Here is a 16947-nt window from a genome sequence, read left to right on the forward strand (position 1 = left end):
AGGACGGCTCATAAGGGGTGGAACAGAGCGAATGGAATGGCATCAAACATGTATTTGCTACCATTCCACCTGTTCCGCTCCAGCCCATTACCACGAGCCCCCTCCTCCCAAATGAAGGGTCCACCAACCACCTGTGGTCTAGGCCAGCCGTTAAAAAGATTTGATGTAGTTTTAACAGCCACCTGAAAGTAGTCAACTAATCATCAAGCTGCTGTTAATTTGAATCAGGTGTGCTGGTGTTACACCATTATGGAACGACTGGGGAGCAACGAGGATTGGGTTGAGATAGGCTTGTCCAGGCTGTTGTAAGTACTTGATTCAATGGGATTTCAAATGATCCTATTACTATGCAATAACACAGGAAGGTGAAGCGATATAGTATGTAAAATAACCTCTAGTCTGGTGGAAACTGGAGAGAATGATGAACACAGGACGGTGAAGTGATTTATGTAAAATAACCTCTAGTCTGGTGGAGACTGGAGAGAATGATAAACAGGACGGTGAAGTGATTTATGGAGAAAATGGCCAAACAGTAATATAAAGGTCCAATGCAGCCGTTTTCATCTCAATATCAAATCAGTTCTGGGTAACAATTAAAACCCAGAGTTAAAATCGTCAAAGAAAGAATAGTTTCTTAGCAAAATGTAATAAGTTCAGGCAGTCTTTTCCAACAGCTCTCATGCTAAAAAAGGACAATTTGACAGTATTATTCCAACTTATATAAATCCCTGACTGCACTGCCCCTTTAAATAGTTGGCATGCTGAACTTCTACAGGCTTGTTTCAGGCCCCCTGTTGTCAGATTACTGCAATAGCATCACAGCGACTTAGTTCATAAGAATATGACAACCATGGCATTGAACATTACCCGATTTCATGACAATAATATGCAGTAGTTTACAACGCCTGAACCAAAACTAAATGAAATAAGATAGATAAAGTTGTATCCCAAATAACATTAAATCAGATGTTTATTTAAGTGCAGTATTCTTTCAATGTTAAGACTTATGACAATTTCCTCCAGTCTAAAAATCACAGCCAAAATGATTTCAAAATCATAATAGCTAGTTCTACCTTAAAGGAATGCAGCAAAAAATATTAAGAGACAGACAAACCAATGTCAGACTAATACATTATTAATGTACAATAAAACAAATGAAATACAGCAACTGTCCCTGGTAAATGTCAAGTCAAATTCCTAATTTGATATAGCTTGAGATATCCAACAAATCAATCGTAGACCTCACTGACAAATTCAGTCAAACGACGCAGTTGAAGGGTAATACAATAATTACTAATCATTTATATTATTTGATAAACTCTCAAACTCCAGCATGCATCCAGTGTTGTGGAATTTATATTATTTCTTCAGCTTGTCTTGGTACCTTCACTGTTATTTGGCATGTCTGATTTGTCACGTTATGCTTTTCAAAACAGGCCTCACTGAGTGCACAAGAGATGTATCCCAGAGCTTACTCAAGTCAGGGTCGTGTTCATTATGGCACACCGTATAAAAACATTTTGCAACAGAAAAGTGTTTCTATTGGATAAGTTCAGAAAGTACCCTACATGACCAAAAGTATGTGGACACCTGCTCTTCCAAAATCATGGGCATTAAAATGGAGTTGGTCCCCCCGCCCCTTTGCTGCTACAACAGCCTCCACTCTTCTGGGAAGGCTTTCCACTAGATGTTGGAACATTGTTGCGGGCTTCTGTGAGCTTGTTGTTGCTCCTAGACGTTTCCGCCTCACAATAACAGCACTTCGTTGACCAGGACAGAAATGTGACGAACTGACTTGATGGAAAGGTGGCATCCTATGACGGTGCCACGTTAAATCACTGAGCTCTTCAGTAAGGCCAATGTTTGTCTATGGAGATTGCATGACTGTCCTTGGTTTTCTACACCTGTCAGCAACATGTGTGGCTGAAATAGCCAAATCCAATCATTTGAAGGGCTGTCCACATACTTCTCTCGGTTTCACTCAGTTTGAGAACATTTTCTCACGTTTGGTGCCTATTGAACATGTCCCTAGGTTGTGGCAGGCAGGCAGACAGGGAATCAGTACCTGAGATGTATTAATGCTATGCTAATGAAAACAAGAGGAGCAGAGCCTAACCCCAGAGGAGCAGAGCCTAACCCCAGAGGAGCAGAGCCTAACCCCAGAGGAGCAGAGCCTAACCCCAGAGGAGCAGAGCTGTTAGTGGTTTAGATGGACATATTGTACACATACTGTACACCAAGACCTTGATACAAGCAAGCTTCCAGTCAATGAAAAGGCAGCTAAAAGAGTGTGTGCATGCACAGCTCAATTCTGATTTGTTTTTCCTTACAAATTAGTATTTTGACCAATCAGATCAGCTCTTAAAAAGATCAGAATTGGCCAGCCTGTGTGTTGCATGTGAATGTGTTGCTTGTGCCTGCCCTGCGTGCACAGTGTCCCGTTCCAGCCGGGGGCAGTGGATGTTCCCCTGTTGTCACACGTACTGCTGGGGCTGTTTCTGCGGGGCGGCGGCCGAGGCCAGGGTCTTGGCTTTCTCTGTAGCAGTCTTCACTGTGTCCCGGACGCAGGGCTGGCGCTGGGGTGCCTCTCCTGTGGGCAGAAGACGAGAGAGACATGGGGTGAGTGTGTATACAGTAAACTAACCAACTCGGTTCCAAAACTGGTGGTACCATGAATGCAAAATGTGAACATGGAGTTACTTCAAGATTTGATATCCTGAGTCTAAAAGTGTGTGTGTTGGAAAGATCACAAGGCTCAGGTAACAGGACTCTTGTCATGATGAGGAAGCCAGCAGGACTTCTGGTCAGAGGTTTGTTCCTGGGTCAGCAATCTCTCGAACAGTGTGTGTGGTTTGGTTTTACTATCCTTGTGGGTACCAGAAGTCCTCACAAGGATAGCAAAACAAGGAACATTTGACAAGTGGGGATATTTTGCCTGTCCCCACAAGGAAAAAGGCTATTTTAGACTTAGGGGTTAGAGTGACGGTCAAAATGTTTAGGGAAAATAGGATTTTGATTGGAAATACATTTTAAAACTTGTGTGTGAAACAATATCATAATCTTCCCTCCATCTATCCATCCACCTATAAAATATTATTTTAGACGTAGGGGTTAGAGTTAAGTAGATCTCTACCATCCTCAGAGGTCTCCTAGTCAACACACTAGCACCGTCACAACAAAGACAAGCAGAGCATTCCTCTTCTTCAGAGTGAGTTGTGAACACGGAGGCCATCCAAATGCTTCAAACAGACACTTCAAACATCTGGAAAATATTTAGACTGTCAGAGAGGAGAGGAGCCAATCTTGGAGTGGTTGTTGAGGCTGATAGATCCTATCTGGAGCGACCAGTAGGGAGGAGGGGGAGAAAGAGAGAGACACACACACACACGGCAGGCACAATGGATCCAGTCAGACAGGCCAAGAAAGACTAAGATGAAAGTTAGGAAAGAGGGCGAGAGAAAGATACTCAGAAAAAGGTGGCGGGTACTCCAGTAAGAGAGATCTAGACAAAAGTGTCTTGGTCAGTGAGTTGGTCAGGCCCACCGAGTCTGGCCAGCCTACAAGAGATGGGGTCAGTGGCAGCATAGCGTGATGTGGCCCAGAGGAACCTTTGCTCAGGGGATAAACTGTACTGGGAACAGGGACAAGGAGAGATGGGACAGAGGGAGGAGGCTACTAGAGTAACTGTACTGGGAACAGGGCCAAGGAGAGGCGACAGAGGCTATAGTAACTGTACTGGGAACAGTGACAAGGAGAGAGGGGACAGGAGGAAGCTACAGTAACTGTAGCTCCCTTTCTCCCTCCGTCTCCCCCTGACTGAACCCAGCCCAGCTGCAGGTCTGGAGCCACTGACCAGAATAACCACAGCCCTGGTCCCTTCCCAGGACCGGCTGCCTTGGCTGACCCCCAGAGCACCCTCTCTCTGGGGGGTATAGAAGGCTTCTGAGGCCTCCACACAAAGCCACATCTTTCCTCTGGGCTCTTTGAGCTCAACCCTCGCACCCGCTCTCTTTCTCTTCCTCGGACGCTGTCGCAAACCTCGTGGCTGGAGATGCAGGCAGGAGGGAAGATTAGTCGCTTCACACAAACGGACATGTGTGTATGTACGCAGTCGCAAACACAAGCAGACACACCGACGCAGTCGGATAGTCTCTAGCGCACACACCAACAGAAATACGTGCAGTCTCACACACTCCGTTATGAATAAAAACCTGATTGATGTTGGACAATGACAGCAGGAGGTGGCCCTGGTTGTTTCTACCACACTGTCTGAAATTGTACCCTACTCCCTATTGGCCCTGGTTGTTTCTACCACACTGTCTGAAATGGTACCCTACTCCCTATTGGCCCTGGTTGTTTCTACCACACTGTCTGAAATGGCACCCTACTCCCTATTGGCTCTGGTTGTTTCTACCACACTGTCTGAAATGGTACCCTACTCCCTATTGGCCCTGGTTGTTTCTACCACACTGTCTGAAATGGCACCCTACTCCCTATTGGCCCTGGTCAAAAGTAGTGCACTACATAGTGGATAGGGTGACGTTCCAGACGCACGTGACTTTGATCAAACCTTCTTGGACATCTGGTATGCTCGTTTGACTATTTCTCAGTTCTGTATCATCCTTGCTCCAACTCCTTTCACAGTACTGGAGCTACTGTGTATCGGTTCTGGCCGCTCCTGTGGAGGCGGTGGAGCCCAATTAACTGAAAAGTCGGGCACAGTGGGAGGTTGGGTAGGCAGAGCGGTGCTAAGATAAAGAGACCCTGTAAAGCTTTAAAAACGCTAGGAACGATCCTCCACTATGTGGGGGAATGATCTGGCAGGGGTTCTGCACCCCCAGGAAATATTATATTCTCAGAGTAAGTGAATTAATAAAAACGCTAGGAACGATCCTCCACTATGTGGGGGGATGATCTGGCAGGGGTTCTGCACCCCCAGGAAATATTATTTTCTCAGAGTAAGTGAATTAATAAAAACGCTAGGAACGATCCTCCACTATGTGGGGGGATGATCTGGCAGGGGTTCTGCACCCCCAGGAAATATTATATTCTCAGAGTAAGTGAATTAATAAAAACGCTAGGAACGATCCTCCACTATGTGGGGGAATGATCTGGCAGGGGTTCTGCACCCCCAGGAAATATTATTTTCTCAGAGTAAGTGAATTAATAAAAACGCTAGGAACGATCCTCCACTATGTGGGGGAATGATCTGGCAGGGGTTCTGCACCCCCAGGAAATATTATATTCTCAGAGTAAGTGAATTAATAAAAACGCTAGGAACGATCCTCCACTATGTGGGGGAATGATCTGGCAGGGGTTCTGCACCCCCAGGAAATATTATTTTCTCAGAGTAAGTGAATTAATAAAAACGCTAGGAACGATCCTCCACTATGTGGGGGAATGATCTGGCAGGGGTTCTGCACCCAGAGGAAATATTATATTCTCAGAGTAAGTGAATTAATAAAAACGCTAGGAACGATCCTCCACTATGTGGGGGAATGATCTGGCAGGGGTTCTGCACCCAGAGGAAATATTATATTCTCAGAGTAAGTGAATTAATAAAAACGCATGAAACTACAAAATGTCCTTTGTTCATGTCGCCTGAATAGGAAAATTAAATATCACAGAAGTTACATCAAATCAATTTAGAGTGGAATATTATGTGAATCATAACTACATGATTCACAGCTAAACTACTTTTTTCATGAAAATAAAATCCCCCTTGACATTCATCTCAAGTTAGAATTCCTTCAGCCTACATGCACTTGCATCAACCGGGGCAAAATGATGGTACTAGTCTACAAAACATTAGGAACACCTGCTTTTTCCATAAAACACTGACAAGGTGAATCCCTTATTGATGTCACTTGTATTTATTTATTTTTTTACCCCTTTTTCCTCACAAATTTTATGGTATCCAATTGGTAGTTAGTCTTGTCTCATTGCTGCAACTCCAGTACGGACTCGGGAGAGGCGAAGGTTGAGAGCCATGCGTCCCCCGAAACAACCCAACCAAGCCGCACTGCTTCTTGACACAATGCACATCCAACCCGGAAGAGGAAACACCGTACACCTGGCGACCTGGTCAGCGTGCACTGCGCCCGGACCAACAAACGAGTTGCTAGTGCGCGATGAGACAAGGATATCCCTGCCGGCCAAACCCTCCCTAACCCGGACGATACTGGGCCAATTGTGTGATGTCACTTGTTAAATCAACTTCAAAATCAGTATAGGTGAAGCCTGGAGACACGGATTGTGTGTGTGCCATTCTGAGAGTAAATAGGCGAGACAAAAGATTGAAGTGCCTTTGAAAGGGGTATGGTAGTATATGCCAGGTGCACAAGAACTGCAACGCTGCTGGGATTTTCCACTTTTAACAGTTTGCATTGGCGTCAACATGGGCCAGCATCCCTGTGGAATGCTTTCGACACCTTATAGTCCATGATCCGAAACATTGAGGCTGTTCTGAAGGCAAAGGGGGGGTGCAACTCAATATTAGGAAAGTGTTCTTAATGTTTTGTACACAGTAGTTGCAGCAGCTACAGAACCACAATACAGGATCTACTGCTCTAGAAAAGCTGGTCATGTCTGTCCACATTGATGCCAAATGGAATCATGACTGTACTGGACTGCATTGTTCCTCAACTACTGTGGATACTAGAGCTTGTTCTAGAAATGGCTGCCTAGTGGCTACAGAAGCTACTACCAGACAGACGAGTGACATCCCCCAGCAAGGGTTTGGCACGAGGGTGTCACAGATCCATGGCTCTGTTGCAATATCCACACAAGTCTACACCTGTTGTATTCGGTGCACGTGACAAACTTTGATTTGATGCATACCATTTAGGAGGAAGCTATTGTGTCAAATGGTATCTTATGTACTATATAGTGCAGTACACTACTATTGACCAGGGCCCATAAGACTAAAGTAGTGCACTATATAGGGCACAGGGATCAACTTCAGACAGTCTGCACTGGACAAGTGGAACAATAGTATGGATATTGGAACGTAGCCATACCGTCACCATAGTGACAGATCCTAGTACTGTACTGACCCCCATAATAAACCTGAGGCCTAGTCCAGCTGTAGTGACAGACCCTAGTACTGTACTGACCACCATAATAAACCTGAGACCTAGTCCAACTGTAGTAAGACCCTAGTACTGTACTGACCTCCATAATAAACCTAAGACCTAGTCCAGCTGTAGTGACAGATCCTAGTACTGTACTGACCCCATAATAAACCTAAGACCTAGTCCAGCTGTAGTAAGACCCTAGTACTGTACTGACCACCATAATAAACATGAGACCTAGTCCAGCTGTAGTGACAGACCCTAGTACTGTACTGACCACCACAAACATGAGACCTAGTGACAGACCCTAGTACTGTACTGACCACCATAATAAACCTGAGACCTAGTCCAGCTGTAGTGACAGACCCTAGTACTGTACTGACCACCATAATAAACCTGAGACCTAGTCCAGCTGTAGTGACAGACCCTAGTACTGTACTGACCACCATAAAAAACCTGAGACCTAGTCCAGCTGTAGTGACAGACCCTAGTACTGTACTGACCACTATAATAAACCTGAGACCTAGTCCAGCTGTAGTGACAGACCCTAGTACTGTACTGACCACTATAATAAACCTGAGACCTAGTCCAGCTGTAGTGACAGACCCTAGTACTGTACTGACCACTATAATAAACCTGAGACCTAGTGACAGACCCTAGTACTGTACTGACCACCATAATAAACATGAGACCTAGTCCAGCTGTAGTGACAGACCCTAGTACTGTACTGACCACCACAAACCTGAGACCTAGTGACAGACCCTAGTGCTGTACTTACCATCGCAATAAACCTGAGGCCTAGTCCAGAGTAGTGACGGCATGATGCACACAGACAGAGGGGACAAAGACACAACAATGGAAATATGTCCTATAAGCAGGACAATAACCTAAAACAAGGCCAAATTCTACACTGGAGTTTCTTACCAAGAAGACAATGAATGTTCCCGAGTGGCCGAGTTACAGTTTTGACTTAAATCTACGGAGATACCTGAAAATGGTCAACAACTAATTCGACAGAGCTTGAAGATTTTTGAAAAGAATGGGCAAATGTTGCACAATCCAGGTGTAGAAAGCTCCTAGTGACTTACCCAGAAAGACTCACAGCTGTAATCGCTGCCAAAGGTGCTTCTACAAAGTATTGACTTCAGAGGTGTGAATACTTATGTAAATGAGATTTGTATTTCATTTGTAATAAATTTGCAAAAATTTCTAAAAACATGTCTTCACTTTGTCATTATGGGGTAGTGTGTAAATGGTTGAGGAAAAACAATTTAATCCATTTTGAATTGCGTCTGTAACACAACAAAATGTGGAATAAGTCAAGGGGTAATGAACACTTCCTGAAAGCCCTGTGGCATATGGCGCAGTCACGCAACGCGTGGGACCAAACACTTGTCTGTGACTATACGGCTTAAGCTAGTCACATGGGATGTTTTCAGCCTCTGAACATAGACAGACAAACGGTTGAATCATTGACTCAACCAGACTCGTTCAATTAGGAGAGTGGGAACTAGTAGGTGTCAATCTTTAGGAAGGGATATCTCCGAGACGAGAAAATGGCCATACTCAAGACATGCAGTAAATCAGTAATCATTATCGTCGTATCACTCCACTCGGCGAAGGACTTCGAGAGAAGCAATCACGGCCTGATTATCCACAGACGATTGTGTGTTACACTTCCAAGGGAGAGAGATCTGGCGTCTGCTCACCCAAAGGCATGATGAGAGGGTTAGTGTTGAGAGTTGATTGGTGGGTGGGAGCTGTGATTAATTTCACGACTTCACTTCCTACCACAGCAATCAGCCATGAGGAGACTGACATACTTTTTGGTGCTTTCCGTCATATTTTCCACATTACACAATCTCCCAAAAATATAACTTTTTCCCTCTAAGAAAAGTTTGCCCATCGCCTCCAACCACATCATAAATCCCAGAAATAAAGTTGTTTGGTTCCCTGCTTCTCCTACTTCAGTACGTACCGTGTAAGTTAGACAGAGCGTACTCCAGGCCCTTCATGGCCTTCACCTGGTTGCTCTTGAAGCGGGCCAAGCCAAACTCCTGGGGAACAGAGCAGACAGACATGACAGGAAACAGCAGGGTTTAAATGGGGAGACATGAGAACAGCAGGGCACCCCCCCCCCTCTTTCTTTCTCTCTCCCTCCTATCATCTCTCTTGTTCTCTCTCTTTCCCTTCATCTCAACTTCCTTTCTGTCTCTAGGGGTAGCCAAGGCTAGCCCACACTGCTAATAATAATAATAATAATAATAATAATAATAATAATATTTTTTTTCTACCCTGCGTAGAAAACTGGCCTTGTGTAGAAAACATTCCTGGTGGAAGATGACCATTTCTTTGTTTTGGCATCTGCAGACACTTTTCCACTTGTGCCATTACTCGACCCTATAAACCCTCTCTCGTGTGTGTGAGAGAGAGAGAGAATGCCTAGCTTGCTGAGGTGGAAAATACTTGTGGGCCTCTTAGATTTGTCCGACCAAATATCTGGGTGGAACTTAAGGGAAAATCTGTTTTTCAACTCAGACTGGGCTTTAGTTATAGATGGATTATATACATATGTTCTCATAGGTGTCCAACAACGACCGCAAGCAGATCCTTCAAATTGATTTCCCAGGCTACAAATCCAAATGTACTGCTGCTTTGCAGACTGCTGCTATTCAATATCTGCTCCCATTTAAACGGGTCATGGCTTTGGAGATGAAAAGGGATCGTCTGTCCTGAGGTGAACTGGAGGTGAGGTACTTGAACTATTTTGCTGTAGTGTAGTGGTCCTCTGAGCCTCGTATACGTGGATGTATTCAATAGCCATCAGGCCTGGGTTCAAATAGTATTTGTTATCCATTAAAATAATTTAGCTGCACTTGTTTGAGCCTGATTGGCGCAATGTCACCAATGGAGTAGTCCCAAAACCAAACTCATTCGGCAACCCGCTCAAATCAAGGCTCAATCAAACGCTCAAAGTATTTGAAAGAAAGCAAACACTATTTGAACCCAGGTCTGCTTCGAACATTACTTTAGTCCTGGATGTACACTATCCATACAGGGAGACAGGGCTGTCCTATAGCTGGTCTGGGGCTGGCCTGTCCTATAGCTGCTCTGGGGCTGGCCTGTCCTATAGCTGCTCTGGGGCTGGCCTGTCCTATAGCTGCTCTGGGGCTGGCCTGTCCTATAGCTGCTCTGGGGCTGGCCTGTCCTATAGCTGCTCTGGGGCTGGCCTGTCCTATAGCTGCTCTGGGGCTGGCCTGTCCTATAGCTGCTCTGGGGCTGGCCTGTCCTATAGCTGCTCTGGGGCTGGCCTGTCCTATAGCTGCTCTGGGGCTGGCCTTCCTATAGCTGCTCTGGGGCTGGCCTGTCCTATAGCTGCTCTGGGGCTGGCCTGTCCTATAGCTGCTCTGGGGCTGGCCTGTCCTATAGCTGCTCTGGGGCTGGCCTGTCCTATAGCTGCTCTGGGGCTGTGGTATTTTCTGTTGTGCTGGTCTGTACTACATCGGTGCTGTACCTGGATAGGTCTGGAGAAGCCGTAGACTCCAGAAGAGATCCAGGCCTCTCGTCTGAGCAGCGTGAAGGCAGGCCGGTCCTCTGACTCCTGGAACACGCAGCGCTCCTCCACAGTCTAGGAAAGAAAGGAGGAAGGGATGGGGGGAGAGAGGGTTGTTAACCAGGTGGTGTTGGTTTGCTGACATCAACTATAGGGCACAATACATAAAGAAGCAAACAACTTCAATGCAAAATGAATGAAGAACAAGTTATCAATTCCACTTCATTTTGAGGAACTGGTTGCATGTGATAATAACATACTGTTTTGGAAGAATCTGACATTTTGTTTTGAAATATGATCTTGTAGATAATTACAAAGTTGTTCCATCTGTCTAGTGATATGAGTCATCCCCTCCTTCAGCTGCCGTCTACTGGAATCAAAACAAGACAGCGCTCGCTAGCACGCCACCACAACGCTTTGCGTTAACTAGACGGAGGGCATAATCTGGTGGGGTGTGGGTGTGTTCCTTATGGTGCTCCTCTTTGCTCATCCATCAAGTTGACAGCACCATATCTTGTTAGATAGACGTCAAGTGTTGGTGATCTTGAGACGAACACAAAGTGGGAAGGGGATGGACAAAGTGTTGGTGATCTTGAGACGAACACAAAGTGGGAAGGGGATGGACAAAGTGTTGGCGATCTTGAGACGAACACAAAGTGGGAAGGGGATGGACAAAGTGTTGGTGATCTTGAGACGAACACAAAGTGGGAAGGGGATGGACAAAGTGTTGGTGATCTTGAGACGAACACAAAGTGGGAAGGGGATGGACAAAGTGTTGGTGATCTTGAGACGAACACAAAGTGGGAAGGGGATGGACAAAGTGTTGGTGATCTTGAGACGAACACAAAGTGGGAAGGGGATGGACAAAGTGTTGATTGAATCATAAAAAGGTCTGTGTATGATTGTAGTGTAGGTCTAGTTGACATTGACCAGGTATGGTGAGATAAAATGTCTCATTCAGTCTCTCACATTAAAGCCTTGTTCTATTGCTAACCGTAGAATGGAGTGAACTCTGACTCTCGTAGAGACTTGAGATGTAAACCATGAGATATCCACCCACCCGGCTGACTCAAAGGAGGTTACACAACTTCATCTCTTTCTCATCCAACAAACCAGGTCCCTGAGAAACAGAAAACCACCAACAATACATTTCACGTCTGTGTCTCTTTAGTCAAGGGCTTACCAGTCTGAACCAATATCCAGCCAGACTGTGGAAATGTTGCACATTTTTTTTTAGGAAATGTCACAAATTATATACAATGGAAAACATTGTGGGTATCAGCATGAAGGAATTTCTCTGGGAAACAGTATATTCATTGTGCTGTAGGCTTGGAGACGGTCGGTTGCTAGAGAAAACAAACAAGCGCAACCAGTAAACAAGCCAGTCTCTCAGGGGGGCGGGGCAACACAGAGGGCACTTTCTTGTCAATGTCTAGGGTCTTGTGGCTGTAATATAGGTCAACCACTGGAGGTCATGAAGGGACAGATACCAACCTAGCCTAAACCATTGAGGAAAATATATTTCATTCCGTTTCTAAAGATATGCAATAATAACACTATTTGGACAGCAGTTTTCATGTAGACGTGCATATCAAAGTCTCTGTTCAATAGTAGGCTGTGTGCTAATACGTAGATACATTCTTATCTTAGTCAATACTAATAGTGTCAGTGTTTCCTTTTTTTAGAGGCGGTGCGCCGCTGCTAGATGCAGTAGGGGAAACACAGCGTGTTCCTCTGTCTGGTGGTGGTGCTGATACCATCTCCTAAAGACAGAACACGGATTTCTAACAAATACAAGACACTACATGGTGCTGAGTCAGTGTACAGTACAGGGACATGAGCGTCCACCAACCTAGTAAAACAGAGAAACCTACACGTACTAACAAACACATACATGAACTACATGTGCCTGGCATGAGTGTCAAACCCACACGTTTGGTGTTACAAGCACCATTCTCCAACCACTACGCTGTGGGAACCAGTATCCCTGGGTTCCAAATCAACACATAGACCCTACTCACTTCTTGGTGTAGGGGCTAGGGGTCGACTCAGAACGGAGCATATGTCGGGGTGTACCTCACCATTAACGTAGTGTGATTGAGGTTCCAGGTGTACGTGGTGAGGCTCTTGGTGACCGGGTCGACGACGGAGTCCTCTACGATGTAGACGGAGCGTGATAGGTTGGAGGGGAAGAGGAACTCGGCCCAGCGAGGCATTCGATTGGTCTTGGTGAGCAGGCGTCTGGAGAGAAGCCGCTGGTCCGCCGTCACCTCACGGAGCACCACGTCCTCCGTGAGAACATGGGTGCTGATGCACGGGAACACACACAATGTTTGTGGTATGCTATCAGTTGGTCCAATTACTAGTTGTTCAGACAACATAACATATTTTCACGACACTTAACATACTCCACAAACACATTTTTAACATTGTCAGTACTTCTGAATTTAACCTGCTAAATAGTTGCAGATTTGTACATTTGAAGTACTTCTATTTGATTATTAGCAATCGAATACAAACCTTGAATCAAGTAGTCAAATAAAATATGGCTGGGTTAAATACAGAGCAGAAATTAACAATACAAACTAAATGAAGCCACTGACTGACTAAGTCACTTCCTTCTGATCTGACAAAGCTTGGCATCACTTCTCCACTGTGGTCATTCTCAGTTCTCCATCTTAATAAACTCTTCTCACTGTTGTTTTTTCTAAACTTGTGTAACAGCGTCAGACACCATCATCTCATTGTGATTGAGAGCAGGGCAATTCCACAGTAACATAATGATGCGGAGACTCCGATTCTTTCACTTTAGAAAGTATATCAAACAAAAAACAATGACTGCAAAGTTAAACAAACTGTACAACTCTATGCATAAGGACTACTTGTACCAATGTCCACTGAACATTATACAAAAACACATTTGGTTGAATAGTGCAGATGCACAGTTTGGCTATAGAATGACAGTTGGTGCTGTTTGTGCAGATTCACATTCACAGCTGATAGTAGGAGAAAGCAGACAGGTTTTCCATGGGTCTGGAGTTTGTTACTCAATGGTAAATAGGCATATCCCTTCTCTCTCCTACTAGATGCGCATCTCACCAAATCATTGAGGCATCCGCCATAAAAAGCAGGTCAGCGCGAGGTCCTGTACCTGAATGGGTTGGGATACCTCTGCCAGAAGGCAGAGACAACATGGTCCCACGTGGTCCTGATGTCTACGTCGTTAGAGAAGTACTTGACCATTCTCCCCCTGCCTGCCGATGTGCAGGCTGTTGGTCTGAACACGGACTATTTCGAATTGTCCTGTCTGTGATAACTATGCTGGGTGCTCTGATGTTACTGACTCCATCCACACCTGACGCACACACTGAACCCTGGCGAGGAAGAGAGGTGGAGGGAGGGAGAGGGGTATTTCAGGATAACAGGTATAATAGGACAGACCTTTATCTCAGCTACATGTAGGTCTGATAACATCAGATACTGTATGTGTTCAAAACAGAACCAAAAAGATGTTGCTCTGCTCTAGGTTTGTAGCTACTACTGGCTAGCTACAGCCCTCTGTGGTTATTATGTGCAGCTTCAATCATTTTAGTCATTTAAGACACTTTTTAACAGACACAATTTAACAGCGACTTACATGAGAAATTAGGGCTAAGTGCCTTGCACATTGGCAGATTATTCACCTAGTCGGCTCGTGGATTCGAACCAGTGACCTTTCAGTTACTGACCCAATGCGCTTAACCATTAGGCTACATGCTGCCAGTCCCACAAAATAGGATGTACTGTGTAAAAGTAGCTAGCTTAGTATCTCCTGACAGCTGGGTCAAATACACACAGGTATCATATGAACTTAGACCAGTACACCCTGCGGGGTATCTCCGTTCGCTTTACTAGACCTGTCACAGATTCAGTCACATACTGTACAAGGGGAGAAGGAACATTGCTCAGGTTGCATGGGAAATAACGTGACCCCCTGCAACATGTGACAGTTGTGACGTTAGATGACGATTGGCACAAGGTCTTCACTAGTTACCACAACTACAAAGTCATAATTATCACTAAACCCCGCCTGTTCATACAAATTATCTCCTTAAAATCCAAGCTTTACCCTAAACTTAACCACACTGCGAACCTTATGACTAACCTTAATTTAAAGACCAAAAAGCACATTTTTGTTTTCATTCATTTTTACGAACTAGACCATTTTGACTTTGTGGCTGTGGTAACTAGTGACAACCATCAAACTGCTCATTCAATCGAAAAAGCATACCGGTTTTGAAATTAATCTTGTTCTATTAATACCTAGCTACATTGCCAAGAACATAACTCCCGTTCCCTTTACAATGTACTTGTCTGGATTGAGCGTGCTGGTCTTTGTGGAACATGTCACATTGACTGATCGTGCTATTATGCAACCTAGCTGGCAAAAACACTAAATTCATGCACGATTATGAAGGCTACATAAATTATTAGCTAGCTAGTAATTCGCTACTATACGGGTTTGTCTAGCTTACTGACATAATTTTAGCAGTTTCACAGAGTGAAATGTAACGTTAGCTATCGTTTTGTTTCGTGTTAGCATGAGTAGCTTAGCTAGCTAATTCCTCAAAATACAGATTATATCAAGTTATCAAACTGTACGGAACTATGGCAAGTATTTACTGTTCACATACCTGATATACTATCGCAGCATTTATGGGGATTTTCAGTGCACCAATAGTTAGATTTCCTCCGTCATGTTCCCTATTTTGATAGTAGCGTAACAGCAGTCGTCATTGAATCGGAAGTTGCCTAGTCCAAAAGTGGCATGTGTGGTATCCAACAATGCACCGCTTTAATCATGAATATTCATGATAGGACTACAACTCTCTTCTTCTATTGGACTTCATTGGTGAAAACCACGCCGATGAAGATACATTGTCATGATGTATACTTTTTTTAAACAGGAATATCTTTCGTTATTTGTCTGTTCTTGGAGAAGTTTACATTTTGAAATAATGTAAGGTAATAATTCACATCCAAACTGTTAATAATTTGTTTTTAGTAGCCTCTACAGTACATTGGCAGTGGTATATCCCCTTCTAGTGGTCTCTGTAACAGGTTTGTAATGTGCAGATTGAACTGTTTGCATGATTCACGTCGATTTGTGCATCATCTGGGCAGATGTAATCACAAAAACGTTTCATCATTTCTTTATTTAGTAACTATACCACAAACACACCAATGCATTAAATGGATTTTGCTGAATAAGATATGCAATAGATACTTGATCATTAAGACAAAAATATATAAAATAGTGCAAATGTAAATGTCCATTTAGAGAAATATCTTAATGCCCATTTAGATTAGATATTTATACAATATGAAATAAAAATCCAAAATAAATAGGGAACATACAATTCATTCATGAAACAAATACTGCAAATGTCTTTCTTATGTTACCTGCTTCAACATTAGTACTGCAGTATTATTTATCTGTATGATAAACAGGCTTACTATTCATGTCCCAGGTACACCTAAATAGATGTAGTAGTTTACGAGTTCCAGTAATAGGGTTTCCCCAGTAGGCTTCAGTATCCACACTTAGACCACAGTCTCTATGCCCCACATAAAATCTCTGAGTTTGGTGTAGCAGTGACCGGGTCCGTACGGAGAGAAGTCTCCCTCGTAGTACACCACAAAACTGTTCCGTTGCTGCTGAGGCACATGATGCACCTTACTACTGTAGGCCCCACAGTGACTGTCCATAGAGTAGGACTTACTATCATAGATACTGTAGTTAGGGGCACCTGCCATGACCATCAAGGCACTAGCTGGGTAGCGTCGCACCTCATCATGGTTGTGGTTCACTTTATTGATCAGATGACCAGACTCCTTCACTGTTGTAATGGTAATGGATACAGAGTCTGCTCCAGCCCCAGATCTATACCCAGTCTCAGTCCTCTTGTCCCCATCAGGCTCCTCTGAGTCTCTGGCCACCCGGGAAGACTCTTTGGTTCTAGGCATCTGCTTCCTCCTCCTACACTTGCGACAGAGGCAGTTGAGACATTGGCGCCGGGTTGGGAACTTGGTGCAGCCGTTGGTTCTGTTAGCCAGAATGATAGCCACCACCCCTGGGAGGCAGATGGCAGGTCCAATGGCGATGAGAGGGATCCCGCCCAGGGTCTCTCCCTTCATGCCCGACATGGTGAACATGAAGCCAAAGAACAGTAAGGGGCTGCTGATGGCCACCACCATCCCTGTGCGGGGGTTCATGTCGTCGACCCTCATGGTGTCCAGCCCTCCACGTCACTGAGTTCGCTCACTTCGAGACGGTACACT

General features: G+C 44.6%; 2 protein-coding genes across 3 annotated transcripts; both read right to left on the bottom strand.

Moving 5' to 3' along the window:
• Positions 1-952: 952 nt before the first annotated feature.
• LOC118936339 (PRELI domain-containing protein 1, mitochondrial-like) lies at positions 953-15443 on the bottom strand. Of its 2 annotated transcripts, XM_036954007.1 has the most exons (6): positions 15300-15443; positions 13778-14000; positions 12708-12933; positions 10588-10701; positions 9052-9130; positions 953-2590 (listed from the first exon to the last, which is right to left on the bottom strand). In XM_036954007.1, exons 2-6 carry the CDS (start codon positions 13867-13869, stop codon positions 2475-2477), a joined length of 627 nt encoding a protein of 208 aa, XP_036809902.1. In that variant the 5' UTR covers positions 13870-14000; positions 15300-15443; the 3' UTR covers positions 953-2474. The 2 variants fall into 2 exon arrangements, with proteins under 2 accessions (XP_036809902.1, XP_036809901.1); XM_036954006.1 differs by lacking the exon at positions 15300-15443 and having other exon boundaries at positions 13726-13860.
• A 766-nt stretch (positions 15444-16209) lies between these two features.
• Positions 16210-16896, bottom strand: LOC110498592 (transmembrane protein 215-like). Its single transcript, XM_021575243.2, has one exon. It carries the CDS (start codon positions 16894-16896, stop codon positions 16210-16212), a length of 687 nt encoding a protein of 228 aa, XP_021430918.2.
• Between the last annotated feature and the right edge of the window lie 51 nt (positions 16897-16947).

The sequence above is a fragment of the Oncorhynchus mykiss genome, chromosome 19, assembly GCF_013265735.2.
Source record: "Oncorhynchus mykiss isolate Arlee chromosome 19, USDA_OmykA_1.1, whole genome shotgun sequence".
In the NCBI taxonomy this organism is placed as follows: Eukaryota; Metazoa; Chordata; class Actinopteri; order Salmoniformes; family Salmonidae; genus Oncorhynchus; species Oncorhynchus mykiss.

Bases quoted from the DNA above. Each gene is read 5' to 3' on its own strand.
- LOC118936339 (XM_036954006.1), bottom strand. From the start codon at position 13,820: ATGTTGTCTCTGCCTTCTGGCAGAGGTATCCCAACCCATTCAGGTACA. The intron at 12,934-13,725 runs GTGAGATGCGCA...CCCGTGCATCAG, and splicing joins GCGGATGCCTCAATGATTTG to CACCCATGTTCTCACGGAGG. The intron at 2,591-9,051 runs GTACGTACTGAA...TTCTGCCCACAG, and splicing joins CGCTCTGTCTAACTTACACG to GAGAGGCACCCCAGCGCCAG.
- LOC110498592 (XM_021575243.2), bottom strand. From the start codon at position 16,896: ATGAGGGTCGACGACATGAACCCCCGCACAGGGATGGTGGTGGCCATC.